At 47.8% G+C, this 10807-nt stretch overlaps 1 protein-coding gene across 11 annotated transcripts in view; it reads right to left on the bottom strand.

The window, feature by feature from the left end:
- Positions 1–2645: 2645 nt before the first annotated feature.
- RASAL2 (RAS protein activator like 2) overlaps positions 2646–10807 on the bottom strand; it is a 215597-nt gene continuing 207435 nt past the window's right edge. For 6 of the 11 annotated variants that reach the window (XM_088673678.1, XM_035121311.3, XM_060276605.2 and 3 more), the window contains 4 exons: positions 9296–9498; positions 8243–8330; positions 6515–6545; positions 2646–4048 (listed from right to left, as the gene is read on the bottom strand). In XM_088673678.1, the coding sequence (XP_088529804.1) occupies positions 3906–4048; positions 6515–6545; positions 8243–8330; positions 9296–9498 (465 nt within the window). In that variant the 3' untranslated portion in view covers positions 2646–3905. The remainder of the gene's footprint in view (positions 4049–6514; positions 6546–8242; positions 8331–9295; positions 9499–10807) is intronic. The other 5 variants (XM_088673679.1, XM_035121312.3, XM_035121314.3 and 2 more) reach the window with 1 other exon arrangement.

Genomic DNA, 10807 nt, shown 5'->3' with positions numbered 1-10807 from the left:
CCCTGAAACATCATTTTTTAATGAAAAGTGTGAGGAAATCAAAGTGCATTTCACCTAGATTGCCACAAGGTGTCACCACATCTTTTTAGATCCTGGAGCTGTGCAATTTTGTTGTTGTTGTTGTTTAGTCGTTTAGTCGTGTCCGACTCTTCGTGACCCCATGGACCATAGCACGCCAGGCACTCCTGTCTTGCACTGCCTCCCGCAGTTTGGTCAAACTCATGTTCGTAGCTTCGAGAACACTGTCCAACCATCTCGTCCTCTGTCGTCCCCTTCTCCTAGTGCCCTCCATCTTTCCCAACATCAGGGTCTTTTCCAAGGATTCTTCTCTTCTCATGAGGTGGCCAAAGTATTGGAGCCTCAGCTTCACGATCTGTCCTTCCAGGGAGCACTCAGGGCTGATTTCCTTAAGAATGGATAGGTTTGATCTTCTAGCAGTCCATGGGACTCTCAAGAGTCTCCTCCAGCACCATAATTCAAAAGCATCAATTCTTCGACGATCAGCCTTCTTTATGGTCCAGCTCTCACTTCCATACATCACTACTGGGAAAACCATAGCTTTAACTATACGGACCTTTGTCGGCAAAGTGATGTCTCTGCTTTTTAAGATGCTGTCTAGGTTTGTCATTGCTTTTCTCCCAAGAAGCAGGCGTCTTTTAATTTCGTGACTGCTGTCACCATCTGCAGTGATCAAGGAGCCCAAGAAAGTAAAATCTCTCACTGCCTCCATTTCTTCCCCTTCTATTTGCCAGGAGGTGATGGGACCAGTGGCCATGATCTTGGTTTTTTTGATGTTGAGCTTCAGACCATATTTTGCGCTCTCCTCTTTCACCCTCATTAAAAGGTTCTTTAATTCCTCCTCGCTTTCTGCCATCAAGGTTGTGTCATCTGCATATCTGAGGTTGTTGATATTTCTTCCGGCAATCTTAATTCCGGCTTGGGATTCATCTAGTCCAGCCTTTCGCAACCTCAAAGCAGACCAAAAACTAGGATGAAAAATAAAAGAACAAAACTAGGCATGGTATACCTGCATGAATGCCCGTTCTCCATCTCTTCCTTTTCTTTTTCCAAATAGGCATGGGTGGGCCCAATCGCAATCAGGATTGTGAAGGGAAAGAAGGGGGGGGGCTGTCTACTCTGAGGAAAGCTCCTGATAAAATTCCTCCCCCACCAGTTGCGTAAAGGGAGAGTGTGCAACCCTGTTCAAAACAGACTGCATACCTAGTCCCAAACCAGCTGACACCCCCCTCCCCCAGACTAACACTATGACCTTTCAGCGTGCCCAGATCTTTTAATGCTGTATTTTTAATTGAGACATTCTCAGGGGTGTGGGTTTGACACCCACATTTGGCAAAAGATTCCTGCACAGCAGGGGGTTGGACTAGATGACCCTCGGGGGTCCCCCCCAACTCTGTAATTCTGATTCTACGGGTTTTTTGTGCTGGATGTTGTGAACATGCCCAGTCATTCAGATCAGTCTCAGAGGCCCTGCTCAGTGTCCCCTGCCTACTGAAGGAAGGCAGATGGAGACTGGAAATAGGGCTGTCTCTGTGGTAGCTCCTGTTCATTGAATCCCTTTCCTGACGCTAGCATTTTGACAGAACCAGCTGATCTTCTTTCTTGCCCAGGGCTTCCCATGCTTCCCATTGTATGCTTTACCTATGCTGGGTTTTAACAACTCCTTAGATCTTGAGGTCTTGTACTCTGCTTTTACTGGCCGCTATTGATTATATTGGTTTTATGCAAACCACTATTGCAGCCATAACAAAATATTAAATATGGTCACCCACATTCTTTCCACTTACACATGGGTTCGTATCATCCATAGGCTCCCAGAAGCCTAATGAAAAGGGAGACATAATACATGTAATGTGACTGAGCCCATATTTCCAAGTAACCACACCCAGTGCGGTTTAATGTACATATTAAAACAGTATGGGAGACAAAGTGTATAATTTTGGCATCAGCTGCTGGCTGCAGGACAAAACAGCAGTCTCTTAGCAAGCAGCGCCTTCTGAGCACTGGCCCCCAAGAAAGATGAGAATCACCTAAATAAATCCAGCCCCATACTAGCAATGCATTGCAGGACACCCTGAATAGCTGAATGATGCTGAGAGGGTCCAGGACCTGTCCGTCTTTCAACATAGGTTGCCAAGGTGACTTGAGACTGAAACCACGTGAGAAGCTGAACTGAACTTCCTCCAGGAAAACATGGAACTGCTTTGCCACAAACTACCATGAATCTATCTTGAGTAGGGCTGAGCCCAAGATATTTTGGCAACCAAGGCAAACCCCCTCATGGCAGGGTCTAACAGAATTTGAGCTGTGCACCAACTCCATTGAAAACTCAGATCTGTTTCCCACTCTGCTGCTTTGAATGATGCACAAAACCTGCCGCTTTCTCTCATGGGCCCTGTAATCCTGAGATCATAAAAGTGCAAGGCTTCATCAACGGTTTGTTCGACAACTCAACATTTCAATTTCTAGACTGGATGAACAGCTAAAGTTTCATTCTTTTTTTATTAAAAAAGTATTTTTATTAAAGATTTCTAAAGTTTCATTCTGAGATTTCTAAGGACATTTCCATTCACCCCAACTCACATGGCTCCAGCTTTCATCAGTGCAGATACAGGCCGAGTCCAAAGTGTTTAAAGTTAAAGTTTATTTTGTAATTCTTTGTAGGAATATCAATAAAAGACCTCAAATGTATCTATATCTGTACATATACAAGAAACTGTTCAAAAATATTCACAGAACAAAAATAAATCTTCTTTAGAACAAACCCAGACAATGAAATGCAGAAGTGGTCCAGCATTACTGGCATAAAAATACAGGCTTAGAGAGGGGAAAGGGGAAACAAGGTATTATGTTAAGGGGGAAACCATATCAAAATAAATTATTCAAAGCTAACATCGCAAACGAAACAAAACGAAACAAAGGAAAGGGGAGGAAACAGTCCTGTAAGATGACCTCCTTGTTAAGGCCCAGGAGGCAGCAGAAAGATTGTGAAACTACTTGTGGAAGGAGGTCACACCAAAACATGTTGTCTCCTCTCTTTCCTCTCAACTCTTTTGGGATCTAAGTTATTGGAAGGATAAAGATTTCTCTGTACCAAAATCAGAATGGTTTTGGGAAGGGGCTTGACCAAAGCTGCTTCAATGCTCCCCAAGCCTGCCTGCCTGCTACTGGCGGACAAAGGTGGGAGTGGGGGGAGGGCGGTCTGCCCTGGGTGCCATCCGGAGGGGTGTGTGTGACATCACGGCCGCCCCCTTCCCTGCCACTGGGACGCTCATCGCTCGCTGCGCACCCATGGGATGCTTGGTGTTCGCCGGCCATGCCCTGGGCCGCTTGCCGTGCACCCCCCTGTCACAGGCGACGCGACACGCCCCCTGGGACACGCCCCAGCCACGCCCCTGGATGTATGCTACTCCTGGTGCCAGAGCAGGTAGGTCCGCCACTGCTTCCTTTGACAGGGGGGAGGGAGGTGGGATGGCAATCCCGCCTTCCCCCTCCCTTCCTCCCCCCGTCAAAGGGAGCCGCAGGCAGCGCAGTTGGTGATGGCTGCCCTTGAAGCTCCATGCTGCCGTGGCTCCCGCCATCTCGCCTCGCCAAAAGTCCCTTCCCAATGACATCCTCATCTTGGTACAGAGGAATCTCTTATTCTCCATCCCCAAAGAGAAGGCAGAAGAGAAGAGTAGGGAGGAAAGAGAGGAGAGAGCATGTTTTGGTGTGACCTTCTTCCACAAGTTCTAGTTGTGCAGTATTTCTGCTGCCTCCTGGGCAGGCAGGCAGTCATTAGGAACGTCGAGGGAGTTGTATGGACAGGCTTGGAGTGGGTGGGAGAAATGAGGAGCTGGCAACTGGCAGGTGGGAGAAGTTGCAGTTAGCAGCTGCTGTTTTTAAATTCACCGTTCTCCGTGATGGAAAGCCTGGTGGGGTTGGTGGGGGAGATGCCGTTCCGAGCCTGCATGCTGTAGTGTTCCTTCACTTGCGTTAGGGCACTCATGAGCCGCGTGTTGGCTGAGTCCAGAGACAGGATTCTTTTTTCCTGCAACAAAACACACTGATTCAGATCAGAACTGCCTGGCTTCACTGCAGCAAGGCCTTAATGACTTCATAACCTGAAACATCTGTGTCTCAAGGTGAGCAGCAGTGCTCCAAAGGAGGGCTGTTGTTTTTTCGCCATAGGCTGATCCAGCCTGGCCAGGGCTCTGCAGCAGAACGGAACGAGCCTGCCTCTTTCTGCTGCCCAGCATCTGTCCTGTGGAAGCTGCCAATTAGCCATGTTTAAAAGCTGATTTAGTGGTGGATCATGTAAGATCACAGAGGCAAAAGTCAGCAGGGAGGTTCCTGGAGATTTAATGGGTTAGTTTTTGAACAGAGGAAAACAGAAAAAGGCAGCAGGAGGATAGGAGAAAGAGGGTTCTAGAGCGGAGGTGGAGTATGGATTGGGACCCTCTAAAGGCACCCTCCCACTGAGAGAGGGCTTGCAAAACACCCCAGGGACACTGAAAGTTATAAATGCAGATAGATGCCAGCAGTGAGAGGGTGCAGCAGCAACACAGGGGCGGGGGGGGGGGTACAGAAAGCAGCCCAAAGCTGGAGGGAAGGAAGTATGCATGACAGAAAGGGGGCAAGGGGGAGAAGGAGAAGGGGGGAAGTTTGTGCGAAGGGTGGCAGTGATGGTAGGGTGATGGGAAGATGGCACTGATAAGACACAAAAACCAAACAGGGCGCTTGGCTTCTTAGACCCATTCCAGCTCAGTTACTCCAGGACTCTGCAGAATCAAAAAGCCCTTTCTGATTTTGATTCAGAAACTAGGGGCTTTTGGCCTTAAAGAGACAAGAGACGGCCGGGGACATGATTGGCAGACATGTAAATCTCTGGCACTATGCGGCAGGGGAGAACCAAATCAAAGAGGCACAAGGACCTGCTTTGGTTTAACCTTCACTTCAAACAAAAACTGGCAATTGCGTCAGGCTGGAGGGCCTTCTAGTGGAAAAACCACGAGATGTGCTTGGGCATTCCTGTTCCAACAGGAACTGATGCAACATGCAAGGGCTCTGCAGGGCTCAACACAAATGAGGGAAGGCAGAACAATGTACAGAGGGCACAAAACATGAAGGAATGAACACGTCACTTCCCTCTGGAGACAAAAGGCAGTAGACACACGGAGTGCTGCCGTTGCTGCACAAACTCTGCTGGTGGGGTGGGGCACAAGCCCTATGGCAATGCAGCAGCAGTGATGCAAGGTCACTTCCAAAAGCACTACGTGAGCCAAAGGGGTGGGGTTTCCAGCAATTCCTCCCAGATGGGGCTGCTCTGTGTGATCTGAGGTCTGAAATTCTGAGAAAAGTAGCCTGCGCTGGAGGATAAAGCGTTTGGCATGCAAGTCTGCTGCTGGTGTATGCATCTGGGCTTCAGAAGGAACCCACAGTTACCAACATTCATGTGAGAGCTTCCACACATTTCTTGCTAAATTCAGAACCCTCAGTGGGCTGGGTAGTTTGGGCTGCTGGGAGCTTTTCACTAATTTACTTCCCCATAATGTCCAAAGCAGCTCTTGGCCGTGGGAAAGCACTGCAATCCACAAGGAGTATGTGCAGTACACATAAGCGGTGCTTTTGCGAAGAGACTACCCCACTTTTTAAGGCACAGAGGTAATACTTTTAGAGGGAGCAATCTGTCTATGCATAGAGGAAGCCTGCCTAAGAGGAAGCCTGTCTTCCTCTTCCTGACTGGTGTCCTCCTCCCTGCCAAAATCTATCGGTTCATTCTCAATAACAGAAATAATTCCAAAATATCTATCACAAAACAGTACTTTGAAAGGTGCCAAGCCAAAGTCTCTGACACCAAATGAGAACGCCCAGCACTAGAGATGCTAGAATTTCAGAATCCAGGCTCCATCCACTGGATTCTGGGGCGGGGGGTGGTGGTGGTGTCTGATTATGTTAAGCCACATTTTGGTGTCCTGCTCAAAATCCCTAAACCTGACCAGGTTGTGCAAAGGGCCTATGGGAATCAATCTGGGGGAAACAACTTCCAGTTGCCTCATGACCATCCTTATAATTAATCCAGTTCATTTTTCTGAATCAGTTTTAAATTATATTAAGAGGCGCTCCCTACAACACACCATCCTTTCATTGCTGACTCAGAAAGAAGGGCTGCACAATTGCAGATGAAAAGCTCTCATTGTTGCTGAAATAACCCACCAAGATCTCTTATTTAAGGTTGACCCTGCTTTCTGGTGGGATATGAACATGGGTGCAATTGTCCCTTCTGTGGCGATTCAAATTCAAAAAACAAAGGCATGAGCTTGGAGTTCAAGGAGAGGGGGCGCTGACGACACCCCCTCCATCAAAAAGCAAGCATGGAGCAAGCCAAGCTTATTCCAAACTGTCTCTGGATGAGGCGGCGCAGGGAGTGGCAGGAGCTGGAATGTGTAGGGGGAGGTGAGTGCGCCAGGCCAGGGCAGGGTGGTGCTCAGCTAGAGAACTGATTGGGTGTACTTGCCTGCTTGAATTATCTCATCCCCATTTAAGACCTGTAATTTAACACAGCAGTGATGTCACTTGCAATCACAAATGGAAGCTCAGCGCACAGTGAAGCTCTGCTAGTTCATGGAGGTGCGGGACAGGACGGGGGGGTAGAAGTGACATCCAGGGTCCCCCTTCCCCATCCAGAAAAAAGAGATTGACTAAAGAAACAAGAAGTGCCAGGGTGTGTGTGTGTGTGTGTGTGTGTGTGTGAAATTTGGGGCAAATCACCCTAAAAGCAAATTATTCGCTGCTCTTTCTGATACTGCGAGAGCGAGGGCTCCTTGCTTCAGAGCACATGGGCGGGGTAAAGCAATGGCCACATGCACTTCAGCAAACCAGCAGCAACCTAGTTCATGGCTTTTGCTTCCTACCACTCTTGCAATGGCCTCTCATACCGTCATGGTGGCTTCAGCTGGGTTCTTGGTTGCTGTGGGAAACTGAGGCAGCTCTGATGCATTCCTATACCCCTCAGCCATCTTCTGGAGACTAACCCATGAAATGATTAAGTACTGGGGAGTTGTGTCCAGAGCTCCCAAACCAATAGCGTGTTTCTGTCACAAATCATTTGGGAGTGGTGCCCTCCACATAGAAACAGACCTTATTCAGCCCAAAACACACTGTTTGATTCCTCAAGGTAGACAAGTGGCTCTGATCAAGCTGCTGTGTAGTTAATTCAGACTTGTAAACAAGTACTGTACTTAGAAACTACTAGCCCTCCTGCCTGTACAGATGGTGGCCCAAGATAAAAAATAAATAAATCTTTGTTTCTGGAAAAGTTCCCTGGAGAAGATTTACACTCATGACCAGAGATCAGACAACAACTTGTTCAAAAGCATTTCTGCTTAGATCTGAACTGTTAAATCATCATGGAACAGCTTGGGAAAGTAGCCAATAGGCAAGCTGCATACTCGAGGGCAGGGGTGGGGAACCTTAGGCCTGGGGGGGGGGGAATGTGGCCTTTGGACTCTCTCTAAACCCCACCCTTCTCCAGGCCACACATGTCACCTTGAATGCTTCTGCCTGCCTGGAATGTGTCACTACGTGCTATGGTCTTTTCATGCTGGGTAAAGCAGAGGTATATGGCTGATGATGAAAGACACAAAGACAAAGATTATCCAGCAATGATAAATACTAATTGGGGAAATAAATAACTTTGTGCTCTGAAGGCAAGGGGGATATCACACATGCACAGCACAGAAGAAGAGATCAAAGTGATTTCTTTTCCTGTGTGGCTTAATCCTCTTTACTCTTTGCTGAGCAGAGAGCCAACAGAAGCCCAGGAAGAACTCCCAAACTCACTCCAGGAAAGCAAGACAGGCGAAAATACATGCGCCCACATGCAGATCCATTTCTCCCAATGCCAACCAAGGCAGGTGCCAAAGGAGGACGTTTCACAACAGGCATCATTCCAAAGGTGACAAGCCAAAGCTTTGTCTGCGTCTCCAAGAGCACTCAAGAGCAGCCGCTTGGCCCTCGGCTGTGACCTAATGATGCTGTGAGTGTCAGGAGGGTACATGCTTTGACCCTACATAATCCAGGGAGCCTAAAGCAACAGCAAGCCTGTTCTGTACAAGGGAATAGTCCTTGCCTGCCCCACTGAGATGATGCCATAGGCATTTTCCAGAAGTTGCTTCAGTGCACTGGTCACAGGAAGTGGAATAGTGGGAGCAATGCCTATAAGCAAGGATACTTCAAGACTTACCTGTGCGTCAATTATTTTCTGCTTAGTGTCAATAACCGCCTGCATCTCGGCATGGTCCTTCTTCAACTCCTCCTCAACAGCCATCAACCTACGGTAGAGGCAAATGATATAAGAAAGGGATCTGGCTGTGCCTTTGGGGCGTCACAGAAAATCAACTCTCAACCCAGCAACTGACCTGAAAGACAAAAACCCCAACACATTGTGTTCCTCAGCCAACAAGCTTCAAGCCTTTCAAGGAGCTGTTTGAAGGAAAGAGGAAGGCCTGAACTCAAAGGCAACACCCTCACATGTGAGAAGATGAGCTGGCATTTGAACTCAGGCACCCCTGTCTGCTTTATGCAGTGGGCTCTAGCTAAAGAACACAGTAGACAATGGAGAACTGACTTCCTGGCTCAACACCTCCCCCCCCCCCCCGCCAAAAAAAAAAAAATCTGCTGCAGGTTCTTTGCACGATCCTTAGCTGAGTGATTCATCTCCCTTATGTCTCTGGTTCCTATGTGCTAAGGTAAAGGGGCCCCTGACCATCAGGTCCATTCGTGTCCAACTCTGGGGTTGTGGCGCTCATCTCGCTCTATAGGCCGAGGTAGCCAGCGTTTGTCCGCAGACAGCTTCCGGGTCATGTGGCCAGCATGACAAAGCTGCTTCTGGCAAACCAGAGCAGCGCATGGAAACGCCGTTTACCTTCCCGCCGGAGCGGTCCCTATTTATCTACTTGCACTTGGATGTGCTTTTGAACTGCTAGGTGGGCAGGAACCGGGACCGAGCAACAGGAGCTCACCCCATTGCAGGGATTCGAACCGCCGACCTTCTGATCAGCAAGCCCTAGACTCTGTGGTTTAACCCACAGCGCCACCTGGATCCCTTATGTCTCTGGTTCCTATGTGCTAAATAAAGGTAATTTCCTCTTCTGCAAGCTACTGTTACATTTCACAAGGGAGCTGTCCACATGTGAAGATGGAAAGCTCAGATTGCAATTCAGAGAAGTCTTTTTGCTCCTCCCTTCAAACTTTCCAGCCTCTCCCACTCATGACAAGACCCTTTCTTTCACCTTACCTGCTAATGATGCTCTTCATCTGACTATCCTTCTCTTCTTGCTGCCTTCGCAACCTCTCCTCACTGTCTTCCAACCTGGCCTTATATTCCATCAGCAACTTTTGCATTTGCTGCTCCTGCACCAGAAGCCGTTGCTCGTACTCCTCCAGCCGCTGACTCGACACCTTCAGGCGATCTTTGAGTTTGGTTATCTCCTGTTCATACTGCAGGTCGGAGGCAAGGATGGACATTGTTTAGTTAAAGCATTCATTAGCTCCCTTTCCAGTATTCAAGGTGGTGTTCAATTACAGTAAAGTAAAAACAGCAGGAAATCTGCAAAAAAAAAAGACCAAAAACAAAACCCACAGCAACCCTCAAATAAACAAGGTCAGAAAAGACCAGCTACAGAGCTGAGTTAAAGGCCAAATGGAAGAGATGTATTTTGCAGGGCTGACAAGAGGGCAAATGGTGGACAACCAGGGGGAATTTCTTTCCAGAGCTCCTGTGACATTTCTCACTTTGCATGGGTGTTGGTACTTGAAAGCAGGGCCTGAGAAGATGATGTGGGAGGTGACATAAGGAGACACTCTTTGAGATAAATAGGACCCAGGCTGTTTGCTTATAGGCAAACCACAGAGCCTTGAACTGGACTGCACTGGAAACGTCTTGGAAGCCAGTGCAGGTGCAACAAAACCAGCTGGATGCATTTGCAATGCCTCATATCATAAGGCGATGTATAGCAATATACTGCACTAGCTGAAACTTCCATGTTGATTTCAAGGGCAGCCCTATGCAGAGAATGATATAGTAGTCAAGCCTGGAGGTTCCAAAAGCATGGATTTGCATTGCCAGGCTCTGTGTGCCCAAGAAGGGATGAGCCTGAAAAGCATGTGAAACCAATAACTTGTTAGCAAAAAAGCAGGGCGGGATCAAAAACAACTGCCAGATTCTGAAGCTGTCCAGCTGAGGGAAATTATTGTTCTGTAAATCACAGAAAAACCTACTCTGTGCTCGTGGCATTACTAGGTATTTGAAGGTCTGAGAGAACATGTTCATGTCACCAATTTGCGTATGTATAGATGGGAAATTAAGGCGATGGTTTCAGTGCACACTGTAAAAAACAACAACCAGTAACTGAAAAACAGAGGAAGGAGCCCTTAAGCACCCTGGGAAATCCCCCCAATAATGCCCTTGCTCTGCCCAAGACTTGAAGAGATCCTCTTCACCTGTCTGGATTCAGCCTCTATTGGCTATCCCTCATCTGCCAGACTTCAGCTTCCAGACAGTGATACAGTGGTACCTCTACTTACGAATAACTCTACTTACGAATGTTTCTACTTACGAATGGAGCTCTGTCCGCCATCTTGGATGTGGTTTAGATAGGATTTTTTCTACTTATGAATTTTTAGATAGGGTTGCTTCGACGTACAGATTTTTTCTCCCAATGCATTCCTATGGGATTTGACTTACAATTTTTTTGACTTACGAATGTGCGTTCGGAACGCATTAAATTCGTAAGTAGAGGTACCACTG

This window comes from Zootoca vivipara, chromosome 7, assembly GCF_965207765.1.
Source record: "Zootoca vivipara chromosome 7, rZooViv2.hap1.1, whole genome shotgun sequence".
Lineage (NCBI taxonomy): Eukaryota > Metazoa > Chordata > Lepidosauria > Squamata > Lacertidae > Zootoca > Zootoca vivipara.
The sequence above is the reverse complement of the archived record's forward strand: the minus strand, read 5'-3'. Positions and strand labels throughout refer to the sequence as shown.